The 22177-nt window shown below is 40.0% G+C and overlaps 2 protein-coding genes across 2 annotated transcripts; both read right to left on the reverse strand.

Annotated features, from left to right (window-relative positions):
• Positions 1-225: 225 nt before the first annotated feature.
• On the reverse strand, positions 226-1161 carry LOC308351110 (olfactory receptor 4D9-like; the record flags this gene model as incomplete). The annotated part of the gene is made up of 1 exon (XM_080816590.1): positions 226-1161. The coding sequence occupies one exon, from the start codon at positions 1159-1161 to the stop codon at positions 226-228; it is 936 nt and encodes a 311-aa protein (XP_080672716.1).
• A 7142-nt stretch (positions 1162-8303) lies between these two features.
• OR4D6 (olfactory receptor family 4 subfamily D member 6) lies at positions 8304-9248 on the reverse strand (the record flags this gene model as incomplete). The annotated part of the gene is made up of 1 exon (XM_080816554.1): positions 8304-9248. One exon carries the CDS (start codon positions 9246-9248, stop codon positions 8304-8306), a length of 945 nt encoding a protein of 314 aa, XP_080672680.1.
• Between the last annotated feature and the right edge of the window lie 12929 nt (positions 9249-22177).

A 22177-nucleotide genomic window follows, 5' to 3' on the forward strand; every position in this document is an offset into this window, starting at 1 on the left:
ATGGTTCACCTCCCCTTCCAATTTCCCTCAACTCCCTTCTCTTCTCCATCTACCCTTGTCCTCCATATTATTTGTTATGCTCCACAAATAAGTGAAACCATATGATACTTGACTAGCAACATGGATGGGACTGGAAGAGATTATGCTGAGTGAAATAAGACAGCTGGTGTTTTAAAACATATTTCAATTATATGTTTGTATCTTGATTGACAATCTATAATGAGTCTATCCTCTTTCAGAAAACATAAGTCTTCTCTTCAGTCTCCTCATGGATGACTTCATCTCCTGGTTCCTCAGGGTGTAGATCATGGGGTTCAGGACAGGGATGATGACCGTGAAGGTGATGGAGACGGCTCTGTCCATGGGGAGGGCAGTGAAGGGCCGGGCATAGACATAGATGCAGGGCACAAAGTGAAGGGTCACCACAGTGATGTGTGCTGTGCAGGTGGAGATGGCTTTCCTTCTGCCCTCCCCGGTGTGAGACCTCAACATCATCAAGATGACTGTGTAGGACACAAGAAGAAGGACAAACCACAGAGTAGTGACCAGACCGTTGTTGGAAATCATTAAGATCTCAAGAACAAATGTGTCTGTGCAGGCGAGTTTGAGGACCTGGGGGACATCGCAGTAGAAGCCATCAACGACATTGGGTCCACAGAAGGGGAGGGGCAGCAACAAGGAAATCTGCACGATGGAGTGGACAAAGCCCCCCACCCAGGAGGCCACAATGAGGGCAGTGCATCGCCCCCTACTCATGATGGTCACGTAGTGCAGAGGCTTGGAGATGGCCATGTAGCGATCAAAGGCCATGACAGAGAGAGAAAAAATGTCTGCCCCACCGAGAAGGTGGAAGAAGAACATCTGAGTGATGCAACCATTGAAGGAGATGGTCTTTGTCCTTGACAGAAGGTCCACGAGGACCTTGGGAGCAGTGATGGAGGAGAAGCAGATGTCCAAGACCGAGAGATTGCGGAGCAGGAAATACATGGGGGTGTGAAGGCGGGACTCACAGGTCACAGTGACCATGATGGCAACATTTGCTAACACAGTTGTTACATAAACTACAGATAAAAAGAAAAATAAGAGCAAGCTCAGTTCTTGAGACTGGGTAAGTCCACAAAAAATAAATTCAGACACCCTGGTATGATTTCTCAGGGCCATTGGATGATATTCCTTCCACCATGTACAGCTTTGAAAGAAACAATAATACTGCTGAGGCACTGAAATCGAGCAAAGATTTATCTCTTACATGGAAATTGAACAGCATAAATATATTTTAATCATATATCTTATTCTTTATGAACCTGCTATGTTACCTGGGGAGGTCACTCAGTTCTACTTGCTTCAGCTCCCTCATTAGCCCAAAATGTGGTTTGAGCTAGATCATTCACCTCCCTACTATATTCACAGGGGCTTTTGGCATCTGTTAAAATTCAACCCTAGACAGGACAGAAGGGGCTGTTTTTGCGTTGGACTGAAGGAGAGGAAATTCTTGTCATTTCATCCCAATCCTAGTTGTTAGAACCCAGTTAAGCTTGGAAATTGTGATTCAGTGTTGTACACATTTAGTCTTGCAATGGTGCTTTAAGTATTAGTAGAGCATGTGAAAGACATTGTACAGACAGATACAATTTTCTGAGTGTTGCAATGTGATAACAGCACCTCTTTAAATCAAAACTATCAGATTGTATTTCTGTATAACTTAAGGAAGGTGAATTTAGCGGACTAGAAGACTCTAAATTGACTTCTGCCAGATCCAGTGACTTAAATGTAAGCAGTTTGTTGGGTTTTTGTGGCTAAAATCATATTTGTGTATATAACTTCAATCTGTAGCTTGTCATAAATATATTTGAAATTATTAAATGTTACATGATATTTTGGTTCAAAAAAAAAAAAAAATCCACCCCAGAGGTTGTCAAGGAAGAGAACTAAGGAAGGCTTCATGGAAGGAGCTGTGGGTTCCCTACCCCTCTGTGTGTGGGAAAATTCTATAAAAAAGAGGAATCAGCTCCTCTGATTTTATTCTCATTCCACTTTGTTTCTATGCCTTAAAACCCATTAGAATAAACCAACACTCAGGCCTTACAGTGACACCATGATAGGAATTGATTTGAACAGCATGTTATAGTTTTTAAAGCACTGCACACCTAATTATAATCAATTTTTCTAATATCCCTCTGAGGTTAGAGGGGAAAGTATTAACATTCCCACATCAGTTAATACCAAAACTGGAAAAGCGAACTCAGGAAACATTAAGCCAGTTTTCCAAGGTCATATGGAAAACCAGTGGCCCAGGAAACATAACACAAATCTCTTCTCTTAGTTCTAGAATCTTTCTACTCGTCCACATTGCTCGCCAGCTTGAGAATATATAAATCCAAGGATAATTTGTGTAAGAGACTCTTTTTACAGAATTTTCCTAGTCTTTTCAAGGGTGGATTTATCAGCCCCTTTGTTTCCTCTCTCCATGACTAAGGAATTTTAGACCACGGCCCTTCTATTATCTTTCAGAAGTGACAAGCCTTTTTTTTTTTTTTTAACTTTTTAAAATTTCATTTGGTTGATACCCAGAGGTCGGGGTTTAACAAAAAGATGACAAGGATGGCACCAGTCATGATTCTGTTCCCAAAGAAGACAGCAGAATCCAGGCATGCATACATAGAGAGAGAGAGGGCATGAAGAGCAAGCTTTCTGCAGGGTTGTAGGCAATGCAAGTACACCCAATGGAACAATGGTAGTTCCCTGCCCCTGGACTCCCATAGGTTCTCTTACTATAGAGTCCTGTTTGGGAAGAAGGTGGCAGATACAACTTAGAGAATTTTCAGTTCATTCTATTTTGCCCGTGGGAGTCAGGAGTGAGCAACCTTTTATTGTTTGAGGGTCAATTTTGAAAAAAAAAAAATTAAGTCTCAGGGAGATTTAATTGACACGCAGGAGGACATAGAGAAAGCTAGTGATGAAGTTTAGCTTTCAGCACAATACATATTCTACTCATGCCATTTCAGTAATTTCTGAGATTTATGATGGTGGCAGTGGTAACAAAGTTAACACAGAGGAAAAAAGCCATCTTCAGCCTAAGCATCTGTCTGAGCCATCTGGCACCACCATCTAGGTGGTCTCCAGAACGTGTCCACCTGGGAAGCATTGCTCTTGGTTGGTGTAGAAACAAGCTTTGAGAGCCTTGAGAAGTTATGTGGGTAAATAACCCCCAAACACAGCTTGCATCTCCTTTGCTCTGAAGAGTATGACCACTTGCCTTGTTTCCTCTGTTGATTCTCTCTCGGTGAGCACAGTAGCCTCTGCAGCAGGCACTGACAGGTAGCATGTTTTATCCAAAAGATTTATACTGAGCCACTCACATTGCAAGGAACCCGGACACTGTACAGGCTCTCCGGAGGATTCTACTTTCTTAACCTCTCCCAGTGTGGCCCCCTTCTCTTCCTCCTCAGTTAACCCCTTATCTCTCCTTAGATCATTTCAAGTTTCCTTTGTTGTCCTTTCCTGGTCTCCTTCCCTTCAGTATAGTTTTCTCTAATTCATCCTCTCTGTTTTTCTTTCTTTCTTTTTTTTTTCTTTTAAAGATTTTTATTTATTTATTTGACAGACAGAGATCCCAAGCAGGCAGAGAGGCAGGAAGAGAGAGAGAGGAGGAAGCAGGCTCCCCACCGAGCAGAGAGCCCGATGCGGGGCTCGATCCCAGAACCCTGAGACCACGATCCGAGCTGAAGGCAGAGACTTTAACCCACTGAGCCACCCAGGCGCCCCCATCCTCTCTGTTTTTTTTCAGAAATGTAATTACAAATCACAAATGGGACCATCTGTTCTTTGTCTGAAGATTTTTAATGGTTCCCTATTTTCTACAGAATAAAGATTAAACTCCTCTTGGTATTATCTGGTACCCTGTTTCTTTTGGTCCTGTTTCAGGGGTTTAAATGTTATGCAACTTCTTGCTGGCCCACGCCTTTGGATCCGTGTTCCTGTGGCTCGATCTACCCACCATGCACTCCCCAGCTCCAGAATTTCCCATTTATCCGCCTTCACAACACTCAGGTTCAGAGTCTTCTGTTGTGAAAACTTTCCTGACACGGCTTTGGGACTCATCATTCCCTGCTCTGACTTTTCCTCTGGCACTTGTAACATTGTTCCATCTAAGTGCTTACGTGTCTGTCTCTCCTTAGTTCAGTATAATTTCCCTCTTACCTCTCAAGTTCATCCTGCCTGCTCAGTGTTTCATTTATGTTACATCACCAAAGCTTTACTTAGTCTGGGGCATGTGTTAGGTGCTCAAAAAAGGTGTTATTTTTGTTGTTGTTGTTTATTTTGTTTTGTTTTTAGATTAATGAACAAACCTACCTGCTAAGGGCTTATCAAGACTTATGAGCATTGACACTGGAGTGTGGGTGAGTAAGAAGGATCTTGACAAACACAGACTAAGCAACTCTTTTGTTAATGTCCTTGACTTGACCTCAGGGATACCAGATAAAGATGCGTTTTCTGATCCAGGCTATAAAATAGCTTTGTGACCTTGAAAAAGTCACTTCTCTCTCTGTTTTTCAGATCCTGAGTTGTAAAATAATGTGGTGTGGTGTGGAACAATGATAAGGGCTTTGGAGTAGGGCATACCTGGACTGGAATTCTGCCTCTTTCTTCTTTTTAACCTGGACCAAGTCCTCTATTTTTCTTCAGTTCCCTCCTCTGTAAACTAGCAAGCATAACACTTAGTTCACTGGGTAGCATAAACAGCAACTACAATCATGTCTGTAAAGTTCAAATAACTTGATTTCTTTCCCTTTCCCCTGAAAAACAGGATCTTCCCTGTCACAAAGAGTTATTTAAGAAGACTTTGGCAGAATGTAAAATGCTATCCAGTAGAACAGCTTCTCTTTGAACCAACTTGCTTGTTTGTATTTCAGTGAACTTGTGTGGATTAACCAAGTGGACCAAAGGTTTCAGTGCTAAGTCATCAGTTTGGGAATAAAACTGACTCTGGGTCAAAGGCAAAAGGGACCCAGTGAATCATGGGCAATGTGTGGATATGAGGCTGCCTTTGAAACTTCTACAGTTTTTAAGGAAATTTAGGGCATTTTAAAATCATGTTTTTTTGAGGAAGCACCCGTCTTGTGGAAAAATGTTCTGTGATCCCCATGGACAGACCCCAAGATAGAACAAAATCTTCTTAAATGCAATTCAGTTGTTCTACCAAATACCAGCTGCTTTCTCTTTTAACAGGCTGACCCCATGTCTGTGGCCCCTTCTTAGAAAGACATTCCTCCTTTCCCAATATTTAACATCCACTTCATTGTCTCTCACTAAAGAGAGAGCTATTTTGACAGTATCTTATACACCTGGTGTATTTTTCATGCTTATCCTATTCATGCATTATCCACATGTCTCACACTGATAGGTCCATGTCCTTACCTAAACCTTCGGTATCTAACCAGGAACTCGCACCATCTGAGACTGGGTGGGTGGGTGTCAGCACGTATGATGCCGGGTAACCATTGTGTTAGAAGGTCAAGTCCTTCTCAAGATTAGTTATGCTAGTCTTCAAGGTCTTCTCTTCACCTTTGCACTGGAAAGGGCAGACTCAGGGAGTCATGTCATCATGGCTCTTCTGCTTGTCCCAACGTGCCCCTGCCACATGCACTAGTCCCTCAGGCCTAAGCCTAATACAAGAATTAGCAAAGGGAATTTCACTGGGTGTGAATGTGGAAAGAGAACGGACCTTCTTTGATCATGTTGGAGTTCCAGTGGGAGTTATTAAACAGTTTCCAAGTCATTACTGCATGCAAGTCCACATGTATGTACATGCATACCCACCCACTCCCTGCATACACATACATATACACACATACACAGATGCCCACATTTCTTTCTTTTTTTTTTTTAAGATTTTTATTTATTTATTTGACAGAGATCACAGAGACAGAGAGGCAGGCAGAGAGAGAGAAAGAAGGAAGCAGGCTCCCTGCTGAGCAGAGAGCCCAATGCGGGACTCGATCCCAGGACCCTGAGATCATGACCTGAGCCGAAGGCAGCGGCTTAATCCACTGAACCACCCAGGTGCCCGAGATGCCCACATTTCTATGCTTTCCAAATTCTTGTAAAGCCCCAGAAGGCATAAATCTATCTATGCTGTGTTCCTCTGAGTTTTAGGGAAACACATTAATAGAAATATCCAATGTCATATAATCATTTATTCTCAGTGTGAACAACATGCCCAAGGGACAAAAATTGGTTCTTGGGGGGGCCAAAAAAATCTTAGATTAGAATGCTGCCTGGCCCTTCAAAGAACCTCAGTCCATAAAAAGATACATAGTATATCTTTGGTATTAAATTTTCTTGTAGGAGAGGATTAGGAAAAATACCTAATACAGTTCCTTGGAGGGGGGCAATAATTCTTAAAATTTTGAGAAGCACTGATGTGTGATTAGAAATCTTGTCCTAGCCTCTTCCATAAGTGACCTCTGAAAATGGTTCACTATTCACTTGACCCAGAAAACCCTACAAAATCATGCAAATCTCCGTATTCATTTTAAGAACACACATAAAACTACCCAGGCCATCAAGGGTGTGCATATCTGAAAAGCGACCAAGTATCTGAAGGATGTCACTTTGCAGAAGCAATGTCTGCCATTCTGTTGCTATAATGGAGGAGCTGGTTGGTGCACCCAGGCCAAACAGTGGGGCTGGATACAGGGTTGGTGGCCCAAAAGGAGGACTGAATTCTTACTGCACATGCTTAAAAATGCAGAGTCATGCTGAACCTAAGGGTTTAGATGGAGGTTCTCTGGTCACTGAGCACATCCAGGTGAACAAAGCCCCCATACAGAGCTCATGGTCGGATTAACCCACACATGAGCTCTCCCTGCCCCACTGAGATGATCCCTAGTGCAAAAGAGAAGGTTGTTCCTAAACTAGAAGAGGAGGTTGCATCACAGAAGAAACTAAAGAAAAAAACCTTATGGCCTGGGAGTAAATTCTGCATAAAATAAAAACAAAAGTTAAAAAAAAAAAAAGAAAGTCTTGGCCTAATATCTCTGTCTTGTAGGACTCAGTGAAGATCACAGATGTGTGTCACTTACCAGGACTTTTTAATGCATCATAACAACTTGCAAAAAAAAATTGTTCTGTATGTTACAATATCCTGATTTCCTGTATGTTGCTTCTTTACTAATTGTCTGATTTTTGAATGACGATTGTAGGCTGAGGGGTGGAATTTGATGTGAACCTAGGGAGCAAAGAGACATTTATTGTCTTTCTACATACTAACTTCTATGGAATTCTTCTTAGGAGAGAGGTGGATTATGACACAGACCCAGGGCTGTTCCTAAATGACCCTGCATATAATATGTTTCTTTCCTCTCCTGGCACACAAAATGGGTCTTGAGTGTGTGGAAAGGTGTTCCTTAGGTATTTTTATTGTTGCTGTTCTAAGTGACTTCTCTGGAATTGTCAGGCATTCAAAGACAAAAACTGTAGATTTTCTCCAACTATAAAAGCTCTGAGGGTGAAAGAGGAAGAGAGAGAGGGAAGAAGAAAGTTCGGTTAATATAAATTACCATGGTGGGTTTTGTGCAGCTATATCCCCAAACTGTACTTTTGAGATTAATTTCAGTGGGCAAATTAGTAGAATGGACCCAATAAGAGGAAATTCTTGGTCCATGTGTAGATTTGTCCAGGTATATATCTGACTGAACACAACTTTTAAAACATTTCTTCTCTTTTCACTAGTTGGTGAAATATATTGGAGATTCTGTATTCAGAATATTAAGCCAAGAAGTAATTTTAATAACTAACTGGAAATACAGGGTCACTAGAGAGAGCGTGTGTGACATAGATACATCCATAATTTCCATATGTGCATATCTAGGATTAGAGGGATTGACAGTTAGGGAACATGGACTGTATGCCTGATTAATGAATGGTGTTAATCGTCAGAACAACCATCCTCTCAACATTTATCATTCTTCATTCTCATGAACACCTTGTAAATGGACAGTGTCATTTCCATATTGCAGGTGATAAAAGTTAGGTAAAATATGTTGGCATGAGAATCAAAGATTGCACCAAATTAGCATTAGGTCATTGATTTTCATCTTCTACCTCCTGCTTCTCCCAAGTTCACAAGCCCAATAGCTCATGTTCAATCCCATCTCTTCCTTTGGTTGTTAGATTCCTGCTGAGAGTTGAGAGGCTATGAGGATATACAGAAATGACTGGTGAGAGAGCTAGTGGCCTGTCGCCTCAGGATAGCAGTTTGCGGAAACCAGATCATAGATTTCCAGTCTCCATGTGAGTGCTCACCCCAGTTTACTGCTCTCGGAAGGCCCAAGCCTTCTCTGCAGTCTTTTCATGGCTGACTTCATCTCCTGGTTCCTCAGGGTGTAGATCATGGGGTTCAGCATGGGGGTAATGACTGTGTTATTGATGGACACAGCCGTGTCCATGGGCAGCATAGTGAAGGGCCTACAATAGATATAGACGCAAGGCACGAAGTGCAGAGTCACCACGAGGATATGGGAGGTGCAGGTGGACAGGGCCTTTTTCCGACCCTCCCCAGAGTGAGCTCTCAGCATCGCCAGAATGACAGTGTAGGACCCCAGCAGCAGGAGGAACCACAGCAGAGTCACGAGCCCATTGTTAGAGATCATGAGAAGCTCTAGGGCAAAGGTGTCGGTACAGGCCAGCTTAACCACTTGGGGCACATCACAGTAGAAGGCATCCAGGATGTTGGGGCCACAGAAGGGGAGCGGAAGCATCAAAATTATCTGAACAATTGAGTGCAAACCACCACCTACCCAGGAAGCCACCACCAAGCCCACCCACACCTCTTTCCTCATAATGGTCACATAATGCAGGGGTTTGGCGATAGCGAGATATCTGTCATAGGCCATCACAGAGAGGAAGAAAATGTCTGCCCCACCAGCGAAGTGGAAGAAGAAGATCTGTGCCATGCAGCCATTGTAGGAGATGGTTTTCCTCTCCGATAACAGATCCACCAGGAACTTGGGAACGGTGACAGATGAAAAAACAATGTCCAGGACCGATTTGTTCCGCAGCAAAAAGTACATGGGGGTGTGAAGGTGGGACTCACAGCTAATGGTCACCACAATGAGGGCATTGCCTAGCACAGTTGCTACATACACAACAAGGAAGACCACAAACAAGAAAAATTCTAGCTCCTGGAAGTGAGTGAGTTCCAGGAAGATGAATTCCTTCACATCGGTGTGGTTGCTCTGGCCCATGGTGCAGACCATCCTCCTCCACGTCTATCTCGGGAGAAAGTACGTTTGGGTTAGGAGTATAGTGTTGTGAGGGGAGAGCATCATTTATTGGATATTCTTACAAGGCTCTCTTGAGCATGCAGATCATCATGACTACTCCAAAAAACTGGCTAGGGTTTCCCCTTTGTGGCCTAGAAATTCTTTATCCTGATGATTCTTGTTTCCTGCTGGAAATACCCTGACTGGACAGTAAAAGTCATCCTACTCCAGTGCCTTTCCTCTGACAAGAGGGAGATGGCAATGCTATGGTCATTTGACTAATGGCTTGCCTTCTGTCCTGCAGGAGTGGCTTCGTCACATGTATGAAGGGCTTTATACTTTACCAAAGGCTTTCACCTGCAGCATCTCATCTTGATTTTCATTCTCATGATGTCTCTGTTGGGTCAGGAGAGTGGGTATGATCATCTCCACATAGGGGAAGCTGAAGCTTAAGAAGAAGTTAATGTCTTGCCCACATTTGCACAACTGCAAATTTAGTCAGTGGCAAATCAAGGATTCAAATCCAAATATTTTTTGGACTTGACAAGGAACAAATGTTAATTGGGCTCTTCTTTTTTTTTTAATATCTGTAAGATTTTTTAAATTTAGTTACTGCTTAAATGAAAATGCGATCTATAATGTTACCAAATTATTCAGCAGTTATAGCTTGAGTATATTTTAAATTCACTCCAAAATATAGCAATCAGGGGCACTTGGGTGGCTCAGTGGGTTAAAGCGTATGCCTTTGGCTCAGGTCATGATCCCAGGGTTCTGGGATCGAGCCCCGCATCGGGCTCTCTGCTCAGCAGGGAGCCTGCTTCCTCCTCTCTCTCTGCCTGCTTCTCTGCCTACTTGTGATCTCTGTCTGTCAAATAAATAAATAAAATCTTAAAAAAAAGAAAAAATATAGCAATCAAATTTTTCTATTACAAAAACCATTATTTTTAAGCTCTTAAACATAGAGTAACAGGAAGTTTTACACACATACACACACACAAACACAGAGGACCCATGCACTTCTCACCCACCCTCTGCCAATGTTAGCATCTTTCATAGCTACAATACAATAACAACACCATGAAATTGACATTAGTACTATCCACACACCTTTTTCATATTTTACCAGTTACACATGCTTTCACATGCGTGTATCTAATTTTATTCAATGTGTAACTTTAGGAACTACCACCACAGTCAAGATGCATCATATGTTACAACCTACAGCCACCCATACCTCCTCCCTCTAAAGCTCTATCCCCTAGACATCTCTAACCTGTTTTCCATCCCCATAACTACATTATTTCAAGAATGTTATATAAATCGGTTTGTACACTGTGTAAACTTTTGTGATTAGCGTTTTAATTGGGCTCTTCTGAGCCTTCTTCAACTAGGCCTGGTTCTTGGCCATCTGTATCTTTCCTTGCTGAGAATCCTGCTGAATCAGTTCAGCAAGAAGCCCCGACCTTTGACATCTGATCAAATGTGTCATCCCTTAACCCTTGATATCTAACTCCTTGTATCTAAGTTCTTGGCTTATCTTTGTAAGATCCTGTTAAGCTAGTTTAGCAAGAACTCCTTGGTCTCGACGTGTCCTTTTCATAATTTTCCATCCACTGACCCCTTCACTCTGCTAGTTGGCTATAAATCTCCTCCTATCCTTATTGTATTTGGAGTTAAGCTTCATCTCTCTCCTTTATTGCAATCATCTTAATCCCTGTTGCAATAGTCTTGAATAAAACACATCTTGTCATTTTAAACAAGCATTCAGTGAATAATTTTTGTGTGATAGACTCCAGAAGTTTTCTCCTGGTACCATTCTGGCAGATGAGAGAATCTGGAACTTACTTTGGTTTATCAGAATTATAGTGGGTGGATAGGGCTTAAGTGGTTCATTAAATAGCCTGAGTACTTAATCTTCACCTCCTCCTTTAAAGGAAAAGAAGAATCAGGCCCTGATAAAGTACTCCTCCCTGCAGCAAGAGACACTTAGACCTGACTGGCCCCACAGGGCTCTTTTTTTTTTTTTTTTTTTTTTTTTGTATATGAGTACTTTTTTTTTTTTTTTTTAATGTCTTTTCAGCGTAACAGTATTCATTGCCCACAGGGCTCTTGATGGAATGTAGAGCTACAGTCATTGGTATTATGGACAAACTGACTGTTAAAGCTTCAGGGATGACTTAATCCAAAACTCCTCACTTTAGGAGTGAACAGACAAGATTGTTTATTTTTCAACAACCAGTCTGACTTGGTGAAAGACAGAGAATTTTTTTTTAATATTCAAGTACTTTTCTGTTTCTTTTTTGTTTGTCATGAAAACACTGAAGATCTACCCTTTTAACAAATTTTAAGAATAAAAATATTTCTAACTGTAGTCACCATGCTCTACATTAGATTTCCAGAACTTATTCATCTTGCATAACTCAAATGTTGTGCTTCTTGACCAACACCTCCCATCTCGCACTTCTCCCAGCCCTGGTCACCACCATTCTACTCTCTGTCCCTATGAGTAGGGCAAGTTATGCTAAATGAAATAAGCCAGACACAGAAAGACAAGTACTGCATGATCTCATATGTAGTACTAAAATATTCTAAGTATTCTAAAATAGCCGAACTAAGTATTCTAAAATAGTTGAACTAATAGAGATTTTAAACCAGGTTTGATGATTCAAACCTCAGGGATTTTCTACTATTGCTATATTATAGCAAAATAGGTTTGTTTGTTTTTTTCAGATCAGATATTTGGCCATCAGAAGACAAAACTCTTTCAAGAAGAATATCTGTATGCCCAAGGACGTTCATATAGCACATAAGTTTTAAAAATTCGAATAGTTGAGATGACGAAAATCCAGTTCAACCATAGAAAATAGATAGTCCCGGAATCTGCAGGAAAGACATTATATCTGAAGAGAATAAGCTAAGAAAGGAGAGAGTGAACTAGATGAAAGGAGAAACGAGCACTTCCCCCAAAATAATAGTAACAAAGCATACCACAAACAACCTATTCCTTGATGTTTCTTTTTCCAGTTCTGTTATACTTGGGAGCTTTTTATGATTTAAATTGAGGGTTTGGGGCATATAAAAAGCCTCTGGGAGGACCTGGGTGTTTCAGTCAATTTAGTGATTCTTAATTTTGGCTCAGGTCATGATCTTATGGGAGGGGTCATGGGATCATGAGGGATCCTGGCATGGAGCCCTGCCTTGGGCTCTGCGTTCAGCTGGAGGTCTGTTTAGGATTCTCTCTCCTTCTCCTTAAGACCCTCCCCGCCTCAAATAGATAAATAAATAAATAAGTCTTTGAAAAATCCTCTGCAATAAACTTCTCTGTTGATTTTCCTAGATCCCTTATATTCTTCTCATTAGAACTTTTTAATTCCTGTTGAAAAGTGAATTTAAATTTTTTTTCTAATTTGATAGGAATCCTATGTATGCCAGCATCCAGGAACACTACATTACCTAGAACTGGCACTCTGGAGTATTTTAGTGCCACCTAACAAGTAACAGAAAGCCTTGCAAATGGTATTCTGTATTCAGAATTATGTTACTGTCTTTAACAAGGATGTCTACCAAGAAGAGCCCACCTTAAGACTTTATTAAGGGCAGAATCTGTTCAGTATCCCCCATTTGAGACCACAAGGGAAACATTTGTCCTAAACCCCAGTGTAAGGGAGTGTTCCCCTGGGAACCAGTAAGATTCTTCCTCATAGACAATGAAGACCAGGTACTGGACCATTACCCCTTGCTTTGTCTTCCATACACTCAAAACATATATGTGGCTTAATTTCCTACACCATACTTTTTCAAGTGTAGTCTCTTAACAGTTTCTTACATTTTATTGTTTTATTATGTGTGTTTTGGTGCTGCTGCTATAAGATCTCCCTAATCCTTTATAGAATGCAATAGGTAAATACATTGAGTACTAAGGTAGAGAATGGTCTTCATAGGTTTATGTTAACCAGGCAGGTCGAGAATGAGCATTGGTCATGAGGCTAGACTGGATTGGGTGGGGGGGTGCTAGCCAGGCAAATATAGCAGTCTTGGGAGACAAGGGTAGGACAGGGAATATGGAAACAAGGGGTGGGTGGATGGCATTGGGAGTCAGGCTTGTAGAATATATTTAGGTGAGAGATCACAAAAGTTATATATTGACATCTTCAGTTTTCCTAGTTGGGCCCTTAATTACCGTTTTCAAATAATGCTGCTCTCAACATTTTGTAAATGCATTTTTGTGTGCACCTTTAAGTCCAGAAATGGACTTACTAGGTCAAATAATATGTCAGTTTTCTGGTTTTAGCTGATGATTAAGATATTGTAAAGAAACAGCCTAATTTTAGCTGTGTTTGAACGATTTCTTTTGCTTTTTGTTTGATTTCTTTTTAGAGGTAGATGTTATGAGTTGAAATAAATTTTATTACTTTTTAACTTCTCATGGGAATAGAAGACTAAAGATTTTGTTATCTCAGTAATAAATGTCAAAAAATTAATTAAAATATTAGAAAGAAGTTTAACTAAATATTCTTATAATTTTGGGGGTAGAGGACTTTGTAATCATGCCACCAAAGATTATTAGATTTGACTGAATAAAAATAGCAAAATTTGTGTTTTAAAAGCATGAAAAATAAGTTTAAAATAAATGAAAAACCTTGGAAAATATATGTAAAAAAATATGTAAAATAAAATATAAAAATATGTAAAAAATAATAATAAAATAATAAAAAAATAAAAAAATGTAAAAAAATAAATAAAAAAAATAAAAAAAATAATAATAAAAAAAATAAAAAAATATGTAAAAAAATATGTAAAATAGGCGTAATATCTTTGATGTATAAAAAACTTTTGTCAATAAGATACTTGAAAGCAAAAATGAATCATAGGGGCGCCTGGGTGGCTCAGTGGGTTAAAGCCTCTGCCTTCAGCTCAGGTCATGATCTCAGGGTCCTGGGATTGAGCCCCGCATTGAGCCCCACATCGGGCTCTCTGCTCGGCAGGGAGCCTGCTTCCTCCTCTCTCTCTGCCTGCCTCTCTGCCTACTTGTGATCTCCATCTGTCAAATAAATAAATAAAATTTTTAAAAAAAATGGATCATAATTCACAGAGAAATGCAGTTGGTCAGTCTACATATAAAAAGATGGTCAGCTCCATATATGGTGGGTAAGAGTGTATACACAAGGACAAACTTTCTGGGGTCATTCTGGAAATATGTGTCAAAACTTAAAATAAGGGGGCACCTGGGTGGCTCAGTGGGTTAAGTCTCTTCTTTTGTCTCAGGTCATGATCTCAGGGTCCTGGGATCAAGCCCCACATCGTGCTCTCTGCTCAGCAGGGAGCCTTCTCGCCCCTCCCTTTGCCTCTCTGCCTACTTCTGATCTCTCTCTCTGTGTCAAATGAATAAATTAAATCTTAAAAAAGAAACTTAAAATAAGAAAATCCTTTCATGCAGAAACTCTACTTTAGGAATTTATAGTAAAGTGTTAGTAAACCCAGAGTTTATACTGTAAGTACAAAAAAAAGTTGATCATAGAGGAGATTAGAATTTAAGTTAATGTCTGATATATTAAATTGTTTCAGTAAGTTATGGTATGATGGAAAATCTAGTATTACAGTCATTCAGATTGAAAATGTAGAACTTGTAGACTTGGAAATATTCCCTTTTAGTAACAGATTGAAACACTGAACTTATCATATAATGTTATCATGGGGAAAAATTTACATGCCTGGAAGAAATCTGGAAAGATATTGCAATAGTAGCAGCCATTACCTGTGAGTAATTGGATTTTGGCAATTTAACTTTAAGAAGATATTCTATTGTGTCCAATTAAAAAAAAGATTTTAAATGCCTTCTGATTTTGGAAAAAAAACCCAACCTGATGTATTTACAACTTGAAGTAGATTTTCCCATTAATTTGAATTCTGATATTATGCCTCTTGTATTTTTCTCTTCCTTTTCTGTAAAATTGTCTTTAGAAAGGTGAGTTCTTAGAAAAGAAAAGTTTAGGGAAGACAGTGCTAAGTATTCTCTTGATATTTAATGGTTCTGTGAGACTGAACCATTGGCTCAGTCTCACAGAATGAGTTGTGGCTCATTCTATCTATTCTATCATCAATGGCTGATGTCTAGAAGACAGCCTGGGACCAGCCAAGTCAGATCTCAACACTGGTGTTGAAGTTGCTTACTATTGGTTTCTCTTTTGAATTAATGTGATTCCACTCACTCTTCTGGCCAATCATCTTAGAAGGTTCCAGATTTTGGTGCAATGTCAGGACAGGATAGAATGGTGACCTTTCTATCTCATAAGCCCATGGCTGCATTGTGGACCCTAGAAGCACCTTGTTCAAAAGAGCACAGCGTTTGAATTCAGGTTCAAGCATTTTATTTTATTTTTTGAAATTTTTTCCTTAAAAAAAAATTATGTTCCGTTGCTACTATATAGTATATCATTAGTTTTTGATGTAGTGTTCCATGATTTATTAGTTATGTATAACACCCAGTGCTCAAGCATTTTAAATGTTGGCTGTGTGACCCTGAGAAACTTTAACTTTTATGCACTTCCCAATCTTCCTCTGTGGAAGGGGAAGCATAAGGCTTACTTTGCAGACTGGGGTTTACTTGTGATAACCTAGCACTTTTACCACCTGTCATTATGTATCTATTTGTTTCTGCCTCTTCTTCCAAATGTAAATTCCTTGAGGGTGGAGACTTTGTTTTGTCACCATTGTATCTCTTGTTCCTACCTGGCATATATCAGTTATTCTGTGATTCTTTTTGAATAGAAGAATGGAGAGATGGATGGCCAGTGTCTGATACACAGCAGGGACTCAACAAGTTCTTGTTTGTTTTCACGTTATCTCCAGCCTCATCCTAAACATCCCCCTTTGTCCCCCTATTCACTTTTGTTGCTGTACAAGTCCTTTGAATGAAAATTCATGTGAGAGCACATTGTAAACTTCAAAGCACTGTAGGAGCATGGGGTATTAATATCACCATAATGTTAATGGCATTATATAATTCTGTTTATCTCCCTGCATCCTGCTAGCTTTTAATCTCTTTTTAGAGAAAGACTGTACCAGTTATTTTTCTATATATTCTACATGCTCAGTAATGTTTACGGAATGAGTTTTAGTGAAAAAAAAAATCACTTCTAATTTGAATGTATCTTGAGAAGCCTAGCATTTTACATAAGAGGCAAGAGATCTTAATCAGCCTGAGACTTTTAGCTGTAATGGACAAATACTGCAAGAATTGCACAGGGATATGGTATCTTTCAGGCACTGGAGACTGAACACTATTGAGATCCTAAAATTGTGTGTGGGTTAAGCCAGGTTGCCTGCAGATGCATCTTCAGGTATCCTCACCTACCTCTGCATTAGACAGGGGAGACTGCCAGTTGCCCCATCTTCATTGCTCTGCTCCTCTTTTCCCAAATGCATGCACAGTCTACATGCTCCCTTAGACACTGAATTGGAAGACTCATATAATAATCAGCATAGGGAATAGTGTCAGATATTTGTAAGAAATATAATTTTCAGTGGGGAAGCTGGCAGTTGCAGATGCAATGGGAGTTATTAAAAAGTTACTAACGTGTATATATTGGGATTTTTTCCGTCTGTCTTTCCAGTTTAATCCCACTGTGGTCTACGAGTTTACCTTGTATGATCTGTGAAGGTGTAAACACCATATTCTGTGGCCCAGAATATGATCTCTCCTGGTGAATGTTCTGTGTGAGTTTGGGAAGAATGTGTATTCGGCTGTTGTTGGATGAAATGTATTATAAATATTAATTAGATACAATTGATTAATGTTGCTACTTAATTCAACTGTATCATTATTGGTTTTCTGCCTTTTGGATCTTAAATTACAGGTAGAGGGATGTTGAAGTCTCCAGCTCTAATAGTGGATTTCTCTACTTCTTCTTGTACTTCTATCAGTTCTTGCCTCACCTATTTTGATAATCTGCTATTAAGTGCATGTGCATTAATCATTGTTACATACTGGGAGAATTAGCCCCTTTATCATCATCATTATAAAGATCTTCTTTTACTCTCTGATAGTTTCCCTTGTTCTGAAGTCCACTTCATCTCATATTAATGTATCTATCCAGTTTTCTTCTGGTATTTTTCTCTCCAGTGCATTACTTTAAATCTGTGTCTTTATATTTAAAGAAGGTTTCTTGTAGGAAACAGATGGTTGGGTCTTTTAAAAAAAATCCACTCTGTGGTCTCTGGCTTTTTTTTTTTTTTTTTTTAAGATTTATTTATGTATTCATTTGAGAGAGTGAGAGAGGGTGCAAGTGCAGGGAGAGGGGGAGAGGGAGAGAGAAAATCTTCAAGTAGGCTCTCCACTGAGCAGGGAGCCCGACATGGGGCTCAATCCCAGGGCCCTGAGATCATGACCTGAGCTGAAGGCAGACGCTTAATTGACTGAGCCATCCAGGTGTCCCTCATTTGTTTTTGTTTGTTTTTTTTTTTACACTCCACATATAAGTGTAATCGTATGGTATTTGTCTAAGGCTGACTTATTTCACTTAGCATAATAAGTCCATCCATGTTGTCGCAAATACCAAGATTTTATCTTTTTTATGGCTGTGTAATATTTGTGTGTGTGTGTGTGTGTGTGTGAGTGTGTGTGTGTATTACATCTTCCTTATCCATTCATCTATTGATGGACACTTGGACAGCTTTCATATTTGGCAATTGTAAGTAATGATGCAATAAACATAGGGTATATATTTTTCAATTAGTGTTTTCGTTTTCTTTGGGTAAATACCCAGTAGTGAAATTATTGGATCAAATGGTAGTTCTAGTCCTAATTTCTTGAGGAACCTCCATACTGTTTTCCACAGTGGCTACACCAATTTACATTTCTACCAACAGCGTGTGAGGGTTCCTTTTCTCCACATCTTCGCCAACACTTGTTTCTTGTGTTTTTGAGTCTAGCCATTCTGACAGGTGTGAGGTTGTATCTCATTGTGGTTTGGTTTGCATTTCCTGCAACAGGTTATTTTTGAGGTTAGGTTCCTATTATGCATTGGGAGTGATATCGCTTATCTCACGGGGCTGTTGAGATCCCTGTTTCAGAAGAAGTATATAAGGTTTAAAATAAGGTTCCAGGCACAAAGTGAGTGCTCCTGAAGAGGACCATATTACCAATGGTGGTTCTTGGGCATCAGTGGAGTATATGTCATGGACTCCATGTTGACATATGCTAAGTACAGAAAAACTGAGTCCCCTATGACAAGTTCAGAGGAAGGTAGTTGTAGAGGTGATGTTTGGGATGCAGTTCTTGGGATTGAAGCATCAATCAAGGGGCTCTGCTTTTTTAAAAATTTAATTTAATTTTTTCAGTGTTCCAAAATTCATTGTTTATGCACCACACGCAGTGCTCCGTGCAATACGTGCTCTCCATAATACCCACCACCAGTCTCACCCAACCCTCCACCTCCCTCCCCTCCAAAACCCTCAGTTTGTTTCTCAGAGTCCATAGTCTCTCATGGTTCTCCTCCCCCTCCGATTTCCCCCAATTCACTTTTCCTTTCCTTTTCCTAATGTCCTCCATGTTATTCCTTATGTTCCACAAGTAAGTGAAACCATATGATAATTGAATCTCTCTGCTTGGCTTATTTCACTCAGCATAATCTTTTACAGTCCCATCCATGTTGATACAAAAGTTGGGTATTCATCCTTTCTGATGGAGGCATAATATTCCATTGTATATATGGACCATATATTCTTTATCCATTAGTCTGTTGAAGGGCATCTTGGCTCTTTCCATAGTTTGGCTACTGAGGCCATTGCTGCTATGAACATTGGGGTACAGATGGCTCTTCTTTTCACTACATCTGTATTTTGGGGGTAAATACCCAGTAGTGCAATTGCAGGGTCATAGGGAAGCTCTAAGGGTAGATGGAGAGGAGAAGGGAGTTGAGGGAAATTGGAAGGGGAGGTGAACCATGAGAGACTATGGAGTCTATTTTTAATTTCTTAAGGAAACTCCACGCTGTTTTCCAAAGTGGCTGCACCATCTTGCATTCCCACCAACAGTGTAAGAGGGTTCCCCTTTCTCCACATCCTCTCCAACACATGTTGTTTCCTGTCTTGTTAATTTTGGCCATTCTAACTGGTGGAAGGTGGTATCTCGATGTGGTTTTGATTTGAATCTCCGTGATGGCTAATGATGATGAACATTTTTTCATGTGTCTGTTAGCCATTTTTATGTCATCTTTGGAGAAGTGTCTGTTCATGCCTTCTGCCCATTTTTTGATGTGGTTATCTGTTTTTTGAGTGTTGTGTTTGAGGAGTTCTTTATAGATCTTGGATATCAGCCCTTTGTCTGTAGTGTCATTTGCGAATATCTTCTCACATTCCGTGGGTTGCCTCTTTGTTTTGTTGACTGTTTCCTTTGCTGTGCAGAAGCTTTTGATCTTGATGAATTCCCAACAGTTCATTTTTGCTTTTGTTTCCTTTGCCTTTGGAGACATGTCTTGAAAGAAGTTGCTGTGGCCGATGTCAAAGAGGTTACTGCCTATGTTCTCCTCTAGGATTTTGATTTTTTTTATCTTTTCTTTAAAAATCCAATTTAGAGAGTAGCCTTGAGAAAGAACATTCGCAGTTTAAGGGTAGGATTTCCTAACACTATAAATTCTATTTGTTATTTGATAAGTTTACACAGTAAGGAGAGGCATAGGGATATACTACTCTGAATATTACCATACAAACAAATTAAAATGACTTATCATCAGGGATTTTTGATGTAACTGGGATCCTTGAACTTTTATTGTAAAGGTAGAGGGATTCTCTGAACTTACAAGAGGGGATATTCATTCCTTGAGACAGAGGGGTAAGTCCCTGCCCTCACCATAAAACGGAGAAATCAGTCTGCACCGAGAATCACATAGAGAGAAGGAAACCTAACATAAATTACACATGTTACATATATTATATAATTTAATTCCCACATTTATTGTGCAAAATAGATGTGAAGTTAAATATTAATCAACTTTAAATTAGTAGCACCCGCTTGGTAGATCTAGAGGAGGATGTGACTGCACCATTGACATTCATAAATTGTCAGTCAGCAGTTTGTGGCTCTGCGATTGGAACCTTGATCATCTGATAAATACCCACCTGGCAGATTATCATGTTGATCACATAAAACAGCCAGTGTGCTGTCTAGCACAATGTTCCATGAGTAATAGGCAAACATTAATTCCTTTATGTATACTGTGGGGGAGTGGTGGGAGGCATCTTGGGAGTTGATCCTTCTCCAATTGGATGATAATACCAGAACTAATAAAACATGCAATTTTATTGGTGTGCAAGACCCAGAATGTTTTACATATCTTACCTCACTGAATTGGCTCGTGCCAGTTTCAAATGTCTTAAAATTTGTGGCTTGACCATTTGAATCAACAGTTTTTATTTGACAGGTGTCTTGACCATGAATGTGAAATGGATACATACATTGATGTCAAGGTAAGCAACCAGACCTGTGTCAGGTTGACATTTCTCTTCTGGTCCAGAACTTGTCCTCCAAGTTCCCGGGGGTTAACACCTTCTTTCGCTCTCAGATCCTGACTGTATTCACATCTATGAACCTCAAAGAGTAAAGTAACCTCTATTAAAGGGGGAGCTTGGTATTTTAAGAGGGACAAGCCTTAAACTAACAGATGAGTTTCAGATGGTAGAATTCTAGGCATCAGCATGCAAATAGGGGGAGTTTGGAGTTTGGGGACTCTCCTGTGCTTAGAATATATATCACTCCTACTTTTTTAGGTAGGGGGTTGATGGCAGGCAACCTCCTCAGGAAATTTTTTTTTAAATTTATTTTCTTTGAGGCAAAGATTCGAACATGGGTCAGGATGCTAATCAGGATGTCATCAGAGGAGCAGAAGAGGAAAAGAAAGAATCTGGGTTGAGTTTATAGAAAGACAAAGTCTAGAGCAATGCATGGAGAAGAGATACTCAAGAAGTTTCTGTTCTCTGGCTGAATCTTATAGTCCCCAGTGGGCTCATAAATAGTAAATAAGCCTGGCTGGTACATGACACGCAGCAAACGCCAACAGTCTGTGGGCACACTCCCTCCCTCATGCACCTGCCAGTCGGTTCTCTGAGTACTTTGTACTTGGACTGACTTTGCATTGCATGTGGTCTAATCAGGCACATGTAGCTCCTTCCCATCCTCATGTTACTGCTCTCTAATAAGGCCACAAGAATTTACATCTGGCTTATTCATCCATCCTCCTGGGCACAGGAGGGTGTATTTGTGGCCAGATGCTAGACATGATAAGACAGAGGGAGATTGGAGAGAAACTGTAACCTTTAAAAAACTATTTTCCAGAGGAGAACACAGGTAGCAACCTCTGTGATCTTGACTGCAGCAACTTCTTGCTAGACACATCTCCAAAGGCATGGGAAAAAAAAGGCAAAAATGAACTTGAGACTTCATCAAGATAAAGACCTTTCACATGGCAAAGGAAAGAGTCAACAAAACCAAAAGACCACTGACAGAATGGGAGTAGGTATTTGCAAGTGTTTTATCAGTTAAAGGGCTAGTGTCCAAAATCTATAAAGGACTTATCAAACTCAACACCCAAAAAACAAATAATGCAGTCAAGAAATGGGCAGAAGACATGAAAAGATATTTCTTCAAGAAGACATACAAATGGCTAACAGACATGAAAAAATGTTCAGCATCACTTGGTATCAGGGAAATACAAATCAAAACCACAATGAGATACCACCTCACACCAGTCAGAATGGTAAAAATTAGCAAGTTAGGAAATGACAAATATTAGTGAGGACATGGAGAAAGGGGAATACTTTTACACTTTTAGTAGGAATACAAGCTGGTACAACCACTCTGGAAAACAGTATGGAGGTTCCTCAAAAAGTTGAAAATAGAGCTACCCTACAACCCA

This window comes from Martes martes (genome assembly GCF_963455335.1).
Source record: "Martes martes genome assembly, chromosome: 10".
NCBI lineage: Eukaryota > Metazoa > Chordata > Mammalia > Carnivora > Mustelidae > Martes > Martes martes.